Source organism: Lipotes vexillifer, unplaced genomic scaffold (genome assembly GCF_000442215.2).
Source record: "Lipotes vexillifer unplaced genomic scaffold, Lipotes_vexillifer_v1.1 scaffold792, whole genome shotgun sequence".
NCBI lineage: Eukaryota > Metazoa > Chordata > Mammalia > Artiodactyla > Lipotidae > Lipotes > Lipotes vexillifer.
This window is the reverse complement of record NW_006795663.1, coordinates 1,011,562-1,029,447: the sequence shown is the minus strand read 5'-3', so window position 1 is coordinate 1,029,447 and position 17,886 is coordinate 1,011,562. Positions and strand designations below refer to the sequence as shown.

Genomic DNA, 17,886 nt, shown 5'->3' with positions numbered 1-17,886 from the left:
TCCCCGTGTCCTCAAGTCCATTCTCTGTGTCTGTGTCTTTATTCCTGTCCTGCCCCTAGGTTCTTCAGAACCATTTTTTTTTTTAAGATTCCATATATATGTGTTAGCGTACTGTATTTGTTTTTCTCTTTCTGACTTACTTCACTCTGTATGACAGACTCTAGGTCCATCCACCTCACTACAAATAACTCAATTTCGTTTCTTTTTATGGCTGAGTAATATTCCATTGTATATATGTGCCACATCTTCTTTATCCATTCATCTGTTGATGGACACTTAGGTTGCTTCCATGTCCTGGCTATTGTAAATAGAGCTGCAATGAACATTGTGGTACATGACTCTTTTTGAATTATGGTTTTCTCAGGGTAGATGCCCAGTAGTGGAATTGCTGGGTCACGTGGTAATTCTATTTTCAGTTTTTTAAGGAACCTCCATACTGTTCTCCATAGTGGCTGTATCAATTTACATTCCCACCAAGAGTGCAAGAGGGTTCCCTTTGCTCCACACCCGCTCCAGCATTTATTGTTTGTAGATTTTTTGATGATGGCCATTCTGACTGGTGTGAGGTGATACCTCATTGTAGTTTTGATTTGCATTTCTCTAATGATTAATGATGTTGAGCATTCTTTCGTGTGTTTGTTGGCAATCTGTATATCTTCTTTGGAGAAATGTCTATTTAGGTCTTCTGCCCATTTTTGGATTGGGTTGTTTGTTTTTTGATATTGAGCTGCATGAGCTGCTTGTAAATTTTGGAGATTAATCCTTTGTCAGTTGCTTCATTTGCAAATATGTTCTCCCATTCTGAGGGTTGTCTTTTTGTCTTGTTTATGGTTTCCTTTGCTGTGCAAAAGCTTTTAAGTTTCATTAGGACCCATTTGTTTGTTTTTATTTCCATTTCTCTAGGAGGTGGCTCAAAAAGGATCTTGCTGTGATTTATGTCATAGAGTGTTCTGCCTATGTTTTCCTCTAAGAGTTTGATAGTGTCTGGCCTTACATTAAGATCTTTAATCCATTTTGAGTTTATTTTTGTGTATGGTGCTAGGGAGTGTTCTAATTACATTCATTTACATGTAGCTGTCCAGTTTTCCCCACACCACTTATTGAAGAGGCTGTCTTTTCTCCACTGTATATTCTTGTCTCCTTTATCATAGATAAGGTGACCATATGTGCATGGATTTATTTCTGGGCTTTCTATCCTGTTCCATTGATCTATATTTCTGTTTTTGTGCCAGTACCATACTGTCTTGATCACTGTAGCTTTGTAGTATAGTGTGAAGTCCGAGAGCTTGAGTCCTCCAGCTCTGTTTTTCTTTCTCAAGATTGTTTTGGCTATTCGGGGTCTTTTGTGTTTCTATACAAATTGTGGTTTTCTGCCCATTTTTGGATTGGGTTGTTTATTTTTTTGTTATTGAGCTGCATGAGCTGCCTGTAAATTTTGGAGATTAATCCTTTGTCAGTTGATTCATTTGCAATTATTTTCTCCCATTCTGAGGGTTGTCTTTTGGTCTTGTTTATGGTTTCCTTTGCTGTGCAAAAGCTTTGAAGTTTCATTAGGTCCCATTTGTTTATTTTTGTTTTTATTTCCATTTCTCTTGGAGATGGGTCAAAAAGGATCTTGCTGTGATTTATGTCATACAGTGTTCTGCCTATGTTTTCCTCTAAGAGTTTGATAGTTTCTGGCCTTACATTTAGGTCTTTAATCCATTTTGAGCTTATTTTTGTGTATGGTGTTAGGGAGTGATCTAATCTCATACTTTTACATGTACCTGTCCAGTTTTCCCAGCACCACTTATTGAAGAGGCTGTCCTTTCTCCACTGTATATTCCTGCCACCTTTATCAAAGATAAGGTGTCCATATGTGCGTGGGTTTATCTCTGGGCTTTCTATCCTGTTCCATTGATCTATCTTTCTCTTTTTGTGCCAATACCATACTGTCTTGATTACTGTAGCTTTGTAGTATAGTATGAAGTCCGGGAGCTTGATTCCTCCAGATGCATTTTTCTTTCTCAAGATTGCTTTGGCTATTCGGGGTCTTTTGTGTTTCCATACAAATTGTGAAATTTCTTGTTCTAGTTCTGTGAGAAATGCCAGTGGTAGTTTGATACGGATTGCATTGAAACTGTAGATTGCTTTGCGTAGTATAGTCATTTTCACAATGTTGATCCTTCCAATCTAAGAACATGGTATATCTCTTCATCTGTTTATATCATCGTTCATTTCTTTTGTCAGTTTTCTGCATACAGGTTTTTTTGTCTCCTTAATTTCATTCATCAGTGTCTTATAGTTTTCTGCATGCAGGTCTTTTGTCTCCCTCGGTAGGTTTATTCCTAGGTATTTTATTCTTTTTGTTGCAATGGTAAATGGGAGTGTTTCCTTAATTTCACTTCCAGATTTTTCATCGTTAGGAAAAATGATGTATAGGAACGCAAGAGATTGAATTTTGTATCCTGCTACTTTACCAAATTCATTGATTAGCTCTAGTAGTTTTCTGGTAGCATCTTTAGGATTCTCTATGTATAGTATCATGTCATCTGCAAACAGTGACAGCTTTACTTCTTCTTTTCCGACAGCTTTGCTTCTTATCTTCCGATTTGTATTCCTTTTATTTCTCTTTCTTCTCCAATTGCTGTGGCTAAAACTCCCAAAACTATGTTAAATAATAGTGCTGAGAGTGGACAACCTTGTCTTGTTCCTGATATTAGTGGAAATGCTTTCAGTTTTTCACAATTGAGGACGATGTTGGCTGTGGGGTTTTCATATATGGACTTTATTATGTTGAGGCAAGTCCCCTCTATGCCTACTTTCTTCAGGGTTTTTTATCATAAATGGGTGTTGAATTTTGTCGAAAGCTTTCTCTGCATCTATTGAGATGACCATATGGTTTTTCTCCTTCAATTTGTTAATATGGTATATCACGTTGATTGATTTGCATATATTGAAGAATCCTTGCATTCCTGGGATAAACCCCACTTGGTCATGGTGTATGATCCGTTTAATGTGCTGTTGCATTCTGTTTGCTAGTATTGTGTTGAGGATTTTTGCATCTATGTTCATCAGTGATATTGGCCTGTAGTTTCCTTTCTTTGTGACATCCTCGTCTAGTTTTGGTATCAGGGTGATGGTGGCCTCGTAGAATGAGTTTGGGAGTGTTCCTCCCTCTGCTATATTTTGGAAGAGTTTGAGAAGGATAGGTGTTAGCTGTTCTCTAAATGTTTGATAGAATTCGCCTGTGAAACCGTCTGGTCCTGGGCTTTTGTTTGTTGGAAGATTTTTAATCACAATTTCAGTTTCAGTGCTTGTGATTGGTCTGTTCATATTTTCTGTTTCTTCCTGATTCAGTCTCGGAAGGTTGTGCATTTCTAAGAATTTGTCCATCTCTTCCTGGTTGTCCATTTTATTGGCATAGAGTTGCTTGTAGTAATCTCTCATGAACCTTTGTATTTCTGCAGTGTCAGTTGTTACTTCTCCTTTTTCATTTCTAATTCTATTGATTTGAGTCTTCTCTCTTTCTTTCTTGATGAGTCTGGCTAGTGGTTTATCAGTATTGTTTATCTTCTCAAAGGACCAGCTTTTAGTTTTATTGATCTTTGCTATTGTTTCCTTCATTTCTTTTTCATTTATTTCTGTCCTGATCATTACGATTTCTTTCCTTCTGCTGACTTTGGGGTTTTTTTGTTCTTCTTTCTCTAATTGCTTTACGTGTATGGTTATGTTGTTTATTTGAGATGTTTCTTGTTTCTTGAGGTAGGATTGTATTGCTATAAACTTCCCTCTCAGAAGTGCTTTTGCTGCATCCCGTAGGTTTTGGGTCGTTGTGTTTTCATTGTCATTTGTTTCTAGGTATTTTTTGATTTCCTCTTTGATTTCTTTAGTGATCTCTTGGTTATTAAGTAGTGTATTGCTTAGCCTCCATGTGTTTGTATTTTTTACAGATCTTTTCCTGTAATTGATATCTAGTCTCATAGCATTGTGGTCAGAAAGGATACTTGATACATTTTCAATTTTCTTAAATTTACCAAGGCTTGATTTGTAACCCAAGATATGATCTATCCTGGAGAATGTTCCATGAGCACTTGAGAAGAAAGTGTATTCTGTTGTTTTTGGATGGAATGTCCTATAAATATCAATTAAGTCCATCTTGTTTAATGTATCATTTAAAGCTTGTGTTTCCTTATTTATTTTCATTTTGGGTGATCTGTCCATTGGTGAAAGTGGGGTGTTAACATCCCCTACTATGATTGTATTACTGTTGATTTCCCCTTTTATGGCTGTTAGCATTTACCTTATGTATTGAGGTGCTCCTATGTTGGGTGCATAAATATTTACAATTGTTTTATCTTCTTGGATTGATCCCTTGATCATTATGTAGTGTCCTTCTTGTATCTTGTAATACTCTTTATTTTAAAGTCTGTTTTGTCTGATATGGGAATTGCTACTCCATCTTTCTTTTCATTTCCACTTGCATGGAATATCTTTTTCCATCCCCTCACTTTCAGTCTGTATGTGTCCCTAGGTCTGAAGTGGGTCTCTTGTAGGCAGGATAATATGGGTCTTGTTTTTGTATCCATTCAGTGAATCTATGTCTTCTGATTGGAGTATTTAATCCATTTACATTTAAGGTAATTATCAATATGTACGTTCCTGTTACCATTTTCTTAATTTTTTTGGGTTTGTTATTGTAGGTCTTTTCCTTCTCTTGTGTTTCCTGCCTAGAGAAGTTCCTTTAGCATTTGTTGTAAAGCTGGTTTGGTGGTGCTGAATTCTCTTGGCTTTTGCTTGTCTGTAAAGGTTTTAATTTCTCTGTCGAATCTGAATGAGATCCTTGCTGGTTAGAGTAATCTTGGTTGTAGGTTTTTCCCTTTCCTCACTTTAAATATGTCCTGCCACACCCTCTGGCTTGCAGAGTTTCTGCCGAAAGATCAGCTGTTAACCTTATGGGGATTCCCTTGTATGTTATTTGTTGTTTTTCCCCTTCTGCTTTTAATATTTTTTCTTTGTATTTCATTTTTGATAGTTTGATTAATATGTGTCTTGGCATGTTTCTCTTTGGATTTATCCTGTATGGGACTCTCTGTGCTTCCTGGACTTGATTAACTATTTCCTTTCCCATATTAGGGAAGTTTTCAACTATAGTCTCTTCAAATATTTTCTCAATCCCTTTCTTTTTCTCTGCTTCTTCTGGGACCCCTATAATTCAAATATTGGTGCATTTAATGATGTCCCTGAGGTCTCTGAGACTGTCCTCAATTCTTTTCATTCTTTTTTCTTTATTCTGCTCTGCAGTAGTTATTCCCACTATTTCATCTTCCAGGTCACTTATCCATTCTTCTGCCTCAGTCATTCTGCTATTGATCCCTTCTAGAAAATTTTTAATTGCATTTTTTGTTTTGTTCATCACTGTTTGTTTGCTCTTTAGTTCTAGGTCCTTGTTAAACGTTTCTTTTATTTTCTCCATTCTATTTCCAAGATTTTGGATCATCTTTACTATCATTATTCTGAATTCTTTTTTCAGGTAGACTGCCTATTTCCTCTTCATTTGTTAGGTCTGGTGGGTTTTTACCTTGCTCCTTCATCTGCTGTGTGTTTTTCTGTCTTCTCATTTTGCTTAACTTACTGTGTTTGGGGTCTCCTTTTCACAGGCTGCAGGTTCATAGTTCCCATTGTTTTTAGTGTCTGCCCCCAGTGGCTAAGGTTTGTTCAGTGGGTTGTGTAGACTTCCTGGTGGAGGGGACTAGTGCCTGTGTTCTGGTCGATGGGGCTAGATTTTGTCTTTCTGGTGGGCAGGTCCACGTCTGGTGGTGTGTTTTGGAGTGTCTGTGACCTTATTATGATTTTAGGCAGCCTCTCTGCTAATGGGTGGGTTTGTGTTCCTGTCTTGCTAGTTGTTTGGCATAGGGTGTCCAGTACTGTAGCTTTCTGGTTGTCAAGTGGAGATGGGTCTTGACGTTGAGATGGAGATCTCTGGGAGATTTTTGCCATTTGATATTACGTGGAGCTGGGAGGTCTCTGGTGGACCAATGTCCTGAACTTGGCTCTCCTACCTCAGAGGCACAGCCCTGACTCCTGGCTAGAGCACCAAGAGCCTTCTGGGACGTCTGAGGTCTTCTGCCAATGTTCAGTAGGTGTTCTGTAGGAGTTGTTCCACATGTAGATGTATTTCTGATGTATTTGTGGGGAGGAAGGTGATCTCCATGTCTTACTCTTCCGCCATCTTGAAGCTCCTCCTAAGACCAACTTCTTAATTGCGTCTCTCAAAGCAACATTCTGGATCCTCCCATCATTCATAGAGTCCTAAGTGTTGCCAAGATTAATTGAGAAATGCCTAAAGGCAAAATAAACACTAGCACAGTTTAATTCTTAACCGTATCAGCTAAGAATGAAGGTGCAATTAGTGATAAAGATGTTAATAATTAGTTGTTGTCTGTTAAATGTTACGTTCACTGGTTATGTAGAGTGAAGCAAGAATTTCCTCGTGAGGGCAGAAATTAATGTTTCACCTTGATTGCTATTTTAATGTGCTTATTTTAATGGGGCCATCCTGTAGAAACTCTTGGGCACATTTCCAATTTTACATAAATGTAGAATTAATTATTATGGAAGCATAAAATTTTAGAGCTGGAACGACCTTCGTGGTCATTTAATCCAGTTCAGTCATTTTACAAATAAGTAAGGGTTATATGTCTTACTTAAATCCTTCCACAGTGTTGGAACCTTGCTTTCCAACTCTCAGACCAGTGATGGTGAAACCTTCTCAGATCCCCACAGACAGAATGGGAGGAATTCTGAGGCATTCTCTTGCCTCAGAATTCCTGACGCATTGCTTGTTGTATTGCTCCCAAGGCTGTTACCCCACCTTGTGTTATGTTCTAGTTACTTTCAGTTGTACGGTTGGGATCTTGGGAACCCTCTCTGATTCACTTTTATATTTCTTCATCATTCCTAACTCTGTATTTTGCAAACAGTATTTTCCCAATACATTTGTATGCAGTGGTGTGCTGGAGTTTTTTTCCCCTGCTTGTTAGAGATGATCGTGTCTTCACATTGATAGCTTGAAATTGGCCATGGTGGGAGTACTTACACCGTGGAAATGGACAAATGGCACAAATCAGGGCTTTTTTCCCCCTGGAAAGCCAGTTGTTGGAAATTTACATGCACACTTCTGTTTACAGGATTGTCATAAGACCTCACCAGGCAGCTGGTCTTGACAAAACCTAAGGTTCCATACCAGTGTGAAGATGACCATTTACTCATTGTTCCGCATGGGTTCCGCATTGTTCAGCCTCCTCTCATTTCATCAGGGATTGAGTTTGACCCAGAGCAAGTCTCGCCTCAGGACTGCATTAGTCTTTGGTTGCTTAGCTAGGTTCCATCTACCTGGAAAAGCTATTTGGGCTTGAATGGTCATGGAAACAGGGTCTGAAATATCAGGTACAATTAAGTGAGAAAAAAAAACCCCACAAACTATTATCTGAAAAAGAGTGAACAGGACATTACCCTGGCCGAAATTACAATTCTATCTTTATTCTTCTCAAAAAACCTTCAGTGGTTCACTACAACCTACAAAAACACCCAAACTCCCTGAGGTAAATCACATACTGGCCGCAGCTTACCGTTCTAACCTCATTTTCCACCAGTCACATCACCCACTGTTGATTCCCACCTTCATTCTACATGGCAGCCTCTGTAGAGCCTCTGTTCCAGCCTCCAGAATCTTCCCTTCTGCTGGAAAGCCCTTGTTTACCTCCTTGTTCCACTATAGGCTCTCTCCCAGGCTTCTGTTCCTACCCAGTTCCCTCTCCCATGGATCAGAGCTTCTGGGTTAACATGAAAATCCTCTCTTGTGTGTCTCTCTTTAGGAGCAGGACCCGAGGTCCCATCGGCCCCGGCATGTATGGCTATGGTAAGGCCCCATACATCTTACCACTGCAGACGGACTCTGCACACCTGCCACAGAGGCTTCGGAGGCAGAGGCCCTCATCCCGGAATTCCAGGTCCCAGGGGGCATCTGGTTCTAGCCATGGCTACAACCTTCCAGCCCACCGGGCCCCCCGACATGGACCTCTGTACCAGAGTGACAGTGGACCTCATCCTGGACTGCAAGTCTCGGAGGGCTCCATCTACCAGCTGCCTTTGACCCATGACCAAGGCTTCCCCGAAGCCTCAAATCTCTTCCACAACCCAGAAACAAGCAGCAGCCCTGGCCTGGGGGCCCACGGGGCAACTCAGAGCTTCTCCCAGCCTGCCCGATCTACAGCAATCTCCTGCATTGGGGCCTATCGGCAGTACAAGCTGTGCAACACAAATGTAAGTATACACCGCCTGAGAGTGGCCCTGGAAACAGCTGCTTACTCTTATCTTTCTGCTGGTTGGCAGTAAACATGGTGGAAGGCAGAGAGGGCATGGTTTTTTAGGCCACGTGAATGCACCTTTTAGCTTCCCTCCCTTTCATTTCTCTTCGTGTGTTCTTCCCATATACTTTTCTTTTTCATAAGGTTATTACTTTAGTAACTGATGGATAACTTCTTGAATCACTTATTGACAATCACTGTTGCTACATATAGCAAACAACCCTCACGTACATTCTCAGTGGCTTTATATCAACAATATTTTTTCTTTGCTCGTGGGTCTGCGAGTCAAGTGCAGTTTGGCTGATTTAGAGCAACCAGTGGTGGTGTCAAAGATGTGGGAGTTTTGGGAGGTTTGACCAGCATGCGTATCATCCAGTAAGTTTCCTGGAGGCTCCCTGCTCTTCGAGGCATAAAGACTTTGGATATTGTATTGTGAAAAAGTCTGATAGTGAAAAATTGCTGAAGATTCTACAGCTAATGATTCCACAGCAAAGCGAATTATAAATGGAAACTACATGAGATGACCAAATGTGTTTTTAAAAATAAATATCAGTTTAAAGACTTTATATAAAAGAGAGAGGAATGAAAATGTTTAAAGGTTAAACTTCCAAGTTACTATATTTTTCATTAATAATTTAATCTGCCTTAATAGTCTGTTACTGGGTAACAGGACAGCTGTTATATATTAGCTTCAGTTTCCTCATTAAGAATATATTTCCTGCTGTCGAGTCCATAGAAATGACTTAATTTGTGATTTTAATAATTCCTCTGAATGCCTGGATTGCTTTTCAGCTTGTTCTTCCACTGACAGACTTCAGGAATTATTGATTTTTGTAAAGCAGTAATTTTCCTAAAGCCTAAAGTAATTTTCCTAAAGCCATCAGTCAACTAGTAAGTCTTAATTGAGCATCATTGCTTGTCTTGTAAGGGACCAGGCTCCATGGAAGATAGAAGTCCTATTATCTACCTCATGGAGTTGTTACGAGGATCAAATGAGGTGATGTTAAGAAAGTGCTTTATAAAAAAAAAAAAAATACTTGTGTCCATGATAAGACACAGTCCCTGTTCTGGAATATCCGTTGCAATTTTTTTAAAATGAAATGAATTCATTTCTAACGTAGAATATATTCTCCCATTGACTAGTATGTGTCAGTTTTAAGGACCAAGTAATCCATAAAGAGAAGGGAAAAGAGAGAAGGCATTTGACATATATGTGGACCTGATATCTACTTAGCATTTCTTTCATTTAACCTACGTTTTGGAAGCATGCACTTTTTTCCAGACCTATGCTGCCAACAGCAGGGCTGTCTCTTCCCATATAAAAGCTGTGGCTTCTCCAGGTGCTGGATAACTCCACTACCGAGGAGACTGAATTGCAAGGAATATTTAAAAATTCTTGTGAATTCATGATGTCTGCATCATTTTGGACGTAGGTAAAACAATGTCTCACACATTTTCTTAGACAAAGAAGTAAATGTTGACAGAGGATTGTACAGGTTTAACTCCCTTCTTTTCACTGTAACATTTTGCATGCCATCACCCCAAGTCACATCCTACTTACCCTTATTGAGAAATAGCTTTCCTTAGAGGTCCCATTACTACATATCTTCTTTTTATAAGCCCATGGCTTCTTGTGACTTGGGCCATGCCCCATGAACACTTTAAAACTCCCTGTGTTAGTGGTCCCCCAAACCACTCCTAGGTTTAATGATTTGCTAGGAAGACTCACAGGACTCAGTATATAGTTGTATGCACAGTTATGATTTATTACAGTGAAAGGATACAGAGAAAATCAGCAAAAAGAAACGTGCATGGGGCCAAGTCCAGAGGAAAGCAGGCACAGTCTTCCAAGAGTCCTGTCCCTGTGGAGTTGCACAGGATGTACCTTGTTCCCTCAGCAATGAGCTGTTACACATGTGAAGTGTTGTCTACCAGGGAAGCTCATTACAGATTCCATGGCCAAAGTTTATATTGATGGCTAGTCACATAGGCACCCTTTGCCTGCTACATACTAAAGTTCCAGGTTCCCAAAAGGAAAGCAGGTGCTTAGCATAAAATATATTGCTTGTCCATTCATCTGATGATGGACACTTAGGTTGTTTCCATCTCCTGGCTATTGTAAATAGAGCTGCAATGAACATTTTGGTACATGACTCTTTTGGAATTATGGTTTGCTTAGGGTATATGAATGGATAAAGAAGATGTGGCACATATGTACAATGGAATGTTAGCCATAAAAAGAAAGGAAATTGAGCTATATGTAATGAGGTGGATGGACCTAGAGTCTGTCATACAGAGTGAAGTAAGTCAGAAAGGGAAAAACAAATACCATGTGCTAACACATATATATGGAATCTAAGAAAAAAAAATGTCAAGAAGAACCTAGGGGTAAGACAGGAATAAAGACACAGACCTACTAGAGAATGGACTTGCGGATATGGGGAGGGGGAAGGGTAAGCTGTGACAAAGTGAGAGAGTGGCATGGACATATATACACTACCAAACGTAAAATAGCTAGCTAGCGGGAAGCAGCCGTATAGCACAGGGAGATCAGCTCGGTGCTTTATGACCACCTGGAGTGGTGGGATAGGGAGGCTGGGAGGGAGGGAGACACAAGAGGGAAGAGATATGGGAACATATGTATAACTGATTCACTTTGTTATAAAGCAGAAACTAACACACCATTGTAAAGCAATTATACTCCAATAAAGATGATATATATATATATATATATATATTGCTTGTACATATAGTTGGAGCATAGTGAGTCACTCTTATCACTTAGGGAGTGGTGGGAACCCTTTTGAAATCCAAGTTCCCAGTCATCAGCCAAGGACCAGCCTTGCAATCAGGCCTTTCTAAGGAGAGTAATCTCAGTCTCCTGTGTTGTCTTATTTCCACATCCTCCACGTGGACCCATGTGCTCCAGCATCTTAGCGTCAATGACCTTATGTAGACATGTACATATCCTCCTCGATGTCCAAGTGAGGGGATGGCGTGAGTCCCCCAGTTATGTAAATCTTCCTACTCAAAAAGGAAAGAGGTGAAGGGTAATACTGTGAACAAGGAATGAAAGTTATCACTTATGGCCTCTTCAAAAATTAGAAAATAATGCATACATTTCGAGTTCTCACCCAGTTATTATCTGGGAGAAGAAAAAGAAGGGAAAGTAACCCAGAGTAGGTTGGAAATATCCACTGATTTCAGAACTTCATCCCTTTAACTAAGTGCCCAGGGTATCCCACCCCAGTTCTTGATGGAATGCCCCCTTTCTAAAACTACCCCACAGTAAAGGGCTCAGTTCTGAGCTGTGAGGTCATGCTTATGACAGGTGGTCTGAATTAGGAGAAATGTTTTTGCAGCCTTGCAAATCTCATCACTGGTCACAATCCCTCCCTCAACACAACAGAGAAGGTGCTAAATGCAGCTACTTATAGGTCGTAGCACTTGGTGCTGGAGCACTTAGTGAGGGGGAAGGAGCTCTGAGAGCACAGGGCAGGAGGCCACAGGGTTGGGGAAGGGAACAATTGAGCTGGGCTTTCAAGGATGGCCAAAAAAGGGATAAGAGCATTTGGGGCCAAGGAAGCAGCTCAGTCAAGGACAAAAAAGCAGGGTTGTTTCAGGATCTTGGGTGCTGCAGTGCCTGCCAGGTGGTAGGGACCCTCCTTCCTTTCCCTCCCGCCTCCTCTATCTGCTTTAAATAATCACGGTCTTAATGGAAAACTTATGCTTTAACATCTCAGAATACAGAATTATCACATGGTCTTGCTGGACTTTCACACATGAGATTGATGGGTGAGAAGCATTTTAAACACAGTGGAAAATCAGAAAGCAATTCTAATCAACTTGTTTAATTGGATGTTAAGCCTGCAAGACAGTGTGGGACAGTGAGTTTGGGAGCTAAGTTGAGCTGGATACAAACCCCAGCTCCAACACTGGGAGCTGAGTGTCCTTGGACAAGTTACTTAGCTCTTTGAGGATCATCTGTGAAGTGGGGAGAATAATAGTACCTGTTCCATAAGGTTGACGTGAGGTTCAGGTAAGGTCATGTGTAAAAGGAGCTTGGCATGTGCTGACACATTGTTAGTAAATAAACCGTTTGGACCTGGATAAGTGAATGTGGCTGAAGATAAGAATGGAGTATCTGAACAGCTCCCCATTCCTAAGGGCTGAGTCATGGAACTGTGGATGAGATGGTCAGACTTGCTCAGAGTCCCCTTTTGTCCTTTGGGTTAGCTGTGGTTGAGAGTCCTTTCCCTTTGCCCAAGAATAAAACAAGATTGCTGAGAGACCCAGCATTTTCGCTGTGATGTGGCTTTCAATGTAATCACCCTTGGGTCATGTTTAAAGTGATAAAAGTCAGCCTATAGATAACTTCATGCCAATGAAGCCGTTATACCCTCAAATGTGCATATTTAATATTAAGCCCTACCTTGTGATGTCATCTGGGAATTTTAAGCATGCTAGTTTGTCTTTAGGATTGTTCGGTTCATATAAGATGTCCTCTATGAAATAATACTTCAGTATCAGTAATAAATGCAGCACTAATGATCCCTGAATGTAGACTTTAAAAATAAGAAAGGTTTTCTTTTTCCTTGCCTACAATGTGTATGAGGAAGTGAAGGTGATACGGTCCAGTAAAAATAAAGAATCTGTGGTCTTTTAGAGCAGGCATCATCTTAGAAGTCTACTAGTACAACGGTCCAAGTCACTCACTATTGCGGGTTTTTGCTTGGATTCCATAAGCACGGCACTGACATTGACTGAGTGGGGTCAGGGACGCTGAAAGTAGTGCAAGCTCTGAGCCTGAGCTCAAAGTCCAGCGAGAGAGAGAGCGAGAGACTCATAAATAGGTAATAACAAGCGCAGGGCACAGGCACCACTCTACACGCTGCGTAGGCACTTTGAAATCTGCAGGTAGTGGAAATGAACCTGGCTTGGGTGGAGGCAGCAAAGGCCTCCTGCAGGCGATCCAGCAGAAGGGAGAGTTTTCTAGGAAGAGGGAGTGACAGGGATCCGAGAGCCCCTTTGCGCTCCCGTAAGGGCTGAGGATCAAGAAAGGGCGCTTGGAGGACCTCTCAGTGGAGTGAGATGCTTTTGCCATGAGCGGTGGCTTCACCTGCAAGTATGTCTTCAGCAGTGAAGGGGCAACACAGGGGTGTCCATGGTTTATCCACAGCCCTGCACTTCCTCAGCTATGGCTAAAAATTATAAGTATTCAAGCAGTCAAGGAACTAGATAAGTTTCTTCTTCATGGACTTTCATTGAAGGTTAAGACCTGGGAGCAAAAGAACTAGAATCTTTATAGGGGTGACACAGGGGAAGGAGACCAAACCACAGTCCCTCCTGGTGCCCGTGGAGATGTAGTGAAAATACAGTTCTTTTCTGCTAGCTGTTTCTGGGGTTTTTTATTATTTTTTGCAAAATACACGAACCAACCAAGACACCTTATGCCCTCTGTCCTGGAGACCTAGGTGTCTCTCTCCCGCCCTCCTCTCTTAAGCACTGTGAGTTCAGTGCTTCCTCCCTGGAGAGGGGACTGACACACAGGCTCCTTCTGGATCAGGGAGGCTGGAGGGAGTCACCAGGTGCAAGGCGGGGGCAAGCTTTCGAGTTTTTAAAGGGCTTTGCTGCCAAAGGAAAAATGATCCTGAACTTAGACTGAGTGCACTTAATGTTTCAAGGGGAAAAACCTCTGGGGCTAAAAAGCAGCTTTTTTGCAGACAACGGCTGTGATGAGTTCTGGTATCAATGACTCTCCAGTAAATTTCCCTGGGGTGGGACTGACTTCTGACAATGGATTTATCCACGTGGACTTGTTTCTGGCTCAAAGTAAGTGAAAATGAAGGGAAGATGTTGGACAAATCTCAAATATAGCTAAGCTCTCTTTAGGCAGATTCTAATTCTATCCCATTCCTAGTCTTATATGAAATGAGAGGAGCTGACAAACAACTGCCTGTGTGCAGTTTAAGGAGAAACTTAGCAAACTTCTTGGGCCACGTCAAGAAGTCAGTGCAGTTCTGTAAGGTGTAAAACATGACAGGAGCTGTGGGACCAGTTAGCGGATGGACAGGTCATCTAACTAGAGGGCTCAACGTAGGTTTCTCCTATCGTGAGCTTGTCACCAACCTCCTTATCTGGGAAATATATGCTAGTGTCAGTGCTTTTTGCCTTATTCTGCTTTCCGTCTTCTCAGATCACTGGGAATTTTCCATAGAAAGTTCTCTTATTGACTTTCATATGTATATGAAAAGTGGCCTTACATATATATATATATGAAATATGTATATGAATATTTTGTGAACATATACATATTAAATATATTAAACACGTAAATATTAAATATAAATATTCAAATAAATTTCATATGTATGAAATATAGATGTATGAATCGTATACATATATATGAATTGTTCACCACTGTCACTTTTCATGATTATAAAAAGTAGTACAAATAGGAAGAAATATCACAGTGGTAGAGAGAGGTATATCCTAGTCTCTCTCCCAAGATGTAATCACAGTCAATCATTTAAAAGTTTTACTCTCATTCCCTCCATAAGTCTAAATAGTGTACCAACATCTCTGCTTCTTGATATATCAACTTCAAATTTTCTCTGACTCCTTACTCTGAAAGATGAAGAAATGATTCTCTTTCCTCCCATTCCGCTGATCTCTGCTAGCCACATTTTATTTTCAGTTATATTTTTATTATATGTAGTATATTAACAATTTTTATTGTCTTGATTTATCAATATTAAGAAGGATCAGTCCCCTCCTTATTTTGCAAGGATCAGTCCCCTCCTTATTTTGCAAGGTTAGAAATGTAGTGCCCAAGCGGTTCACCAATTTCTTCTCATTGCACTATTTTTTTTTGGTTTATGTTTTATTTGTTGTTGGACTTTTTCATTTTTGTTTGTTTTGTTTTGTTTTTACCTTGGCCTGTGAAATCCCTGCGAGAGACTATTATGAGGGATTTTTCTCTGTATCCTCAATGCTTGCAACACCTGACACATAGTAGGGGCACAGTGACTATTTGCCTTTGAAGGAATTTCACATCCTGTCTCAGCAGATAGCAGAGGGGAAGAAACCAGTCTTATTAATGTGATCCCCAAAGTAGCCACTGAGAAATTTATGCTCCCTGGGGGAGTAGGAGCTTTGGATTTAAGTTTATGTTTTGCGACATACTTCCTGGTTAGCTAGAAAAAAAGATATTCTCTTTCAGACCTTCTTACAGGCATAGAGATACGTTCATAATCTAAAGAGAGAGAAATAAACAAGCATTCCTGGGGTAAGCCTAGGTCTGTATAGACATGTGTACAGAGTATTTATTTATTTATTTTTATAAATTTATTTATTTTATTTATTTATTTTTGGCTGCGTTGGGTCTTCGTTGCTGCACGTGGGCTTTCTCTAGTTGTGGTGAGCGGGGGCTACTCTTCATTGCGGTGCGCGGGCTTCTCATTGCGGCGGCTTCTCTTGTTGCCGAGCACAGGCTCTAGGCACACGGGCTTCAGTAGTTGTGGCACGCGGGCTCCAGAGTGCAGGCTCGGTAGTTGTGGCACACAGGCTTAGTTGCTCCGCGGCATGTGGGATCTTCCTGGACCAGGGCTTGAACCTGTGTCCCCTGCACTGGCAGGCGGGTTCCTAACCACTGTGCCACCTGGGAAGCCCTGTACAGAGTATTTAAAAAAATAGGCTTCTCGCGGGTGAATGGATGGGCTTAGTTATAGTAACATCCTTTGGGTCTTTGATGTATTTATTGAATAAGAGAGAAACTCCTTTCTCTAGGAGAACAGTATGAACTTGGATAGGAAAAAAGAAAAAGCGTTTGAGAACTAAGAAAACCTCAGTTATTTGTTTTTTGTTTTTTAAATCCAAAGGCTTTACCCAGCTCTTTTGAACAAAACCAATTCACTGACTGTCTAGAGGGCTCTGGAAGTGGTAAGAGGTGGCAGAAGAGTTTTTGTGAGGTTGAGTTTGTTCCAAGGGACTTGAGAAAGCAGATATTAAACATATTTGAAACCTGTGCTGGGTAACTTGTAAGAAATTTTGGTCCATGGTTATATGATTCTATATCATATAAGAAGGTGATGGGAAACGAAGCCCATCTTCCACCTGTAGAAGGGAATGTTTGCTCAGAACACCTACCTGTCGGGCACTTAACAGCTTCAGGAACTGCTGGATTCATCTTTGATGTCTTCTTAGATTCCAATTCAGCTAACACTTATTGAGCATTACTATGAGCTAGAAACTTTAATATATTACTAGTTTACTCCTCACAGAATTCCTGGGTTAGGGGGTGAGGGGAGTGGCGCAGGGCTTGTTACTGAAATGCAGTCATTTAGGTTTAGAAGAGCAAACTGCTTTGCCCAAGGTCACACAGCCACTTTCTCATGGCAGTGCAGGGACATGTTCTAGAGTTTTTTCTTTAGATTTTTTTTTCACTCTGGTGATGTTAAATACATCATGTGTTGCTATGGTAGCCGGTCTTTTGATTGAATCCAGAGCAATGCAAAAGGTAAAAACAAAAATGCTTATTGGACCCAGGCAGACCCCAAGGTCATGTTCCTTGGTGTCATCTTCATCGGGGATGATACTCTTCAGTCTCCTGGGGAACTGAAAGTAATTAATTACTGAAAGTTAATTGTGTGATCACCAACAGCGGCCTCTTGAGCAGTGAAGTTACGTGCGGGCGGGCAGTTGTCATCTCAGATTAACCAGGGTCACTAGAAACATAGTCAGAGTTTCCATAATACTCTTTGTGACTCATAGCAACTCCGGGCAATTGTCTAGATGGAACTTTGGATAGGGCCTGAAGTGCTTTATCAGGATTCAGCTCATTATGTTAAAGTAAATCTTTATTCTTCCCATTAAGAGACCAGTGGGAATATCCCTCCCTCTTTGTGGTGGAAAGGAGTCATTTGAAGAGAGGTTATCTCCCAGGGCCATTGCTTGGCTATAAAGCTCCGGTCTTAGCTGGCCCCATCCTGAATGAGCCTGATCTCTATCTACATGGCTTTTTCCTTGTTTCAGTTTTCTGGCCTGAAGATTATAAGAATCCGTGCCCATAGAAAGGATCAGCTGTCTGCAGGAAATCTGCCCAAAGCCAACTCACAGTGTAATATAGAGACAGTTACTGATAAGGTGAGGGTGACTCAGTCTATGGCATCAGGAAACAACCCACTTAAAGTATAACAAATGTAAAATGATCTGTAACCTGGAAGTTTTAACTTCAGAGAGTCTGTTAAAATGAGAGGAGATCTTATACTATAATAGTATAAGTACAAACAGATGTAATCTACAAAAGAGACATGAAACAGAAATTCCCCAGCCCTCCTTGGTTTTCATCCTCAATCCAGGCTCCCTGATCCTTGTTGCCGGGACCACTTCAGTAGGCCTCAGAGGCTGAATCTGAACTGTTCTCCAGGACGTCTCCTGACAGTAGGCAAGAAGTTTACGGCCCTCTTGTCAGAGGACCCATTGCAAATTAACTTTGCTATCCACACATTCTTTTTTTTTTTTTTTTTTTTTGTGTTTT

At 40.7% G+C, this 17,886-nt stretch overlaps 1 protein-coding gene across 1 annotated transcript in view; it reads left to right on the top strand.

The window, feature by feature from the left end:
• THSD4 (thrombospondin type 1 domain containing 4) overlaps positions 1-17,886 on the top strand; it is a 566,919-nt gene that overhangs the window by 89,949 nt on the left and 459,084 nt on the right. Inside the window, 1 exon segment of the mRNA XM_007467843.1 lies at positions 7,857-8,304. Within this exon segment, the coding sequence (XP_007467905.1) occupies positions 7,857-8,304 (448 nt within the window).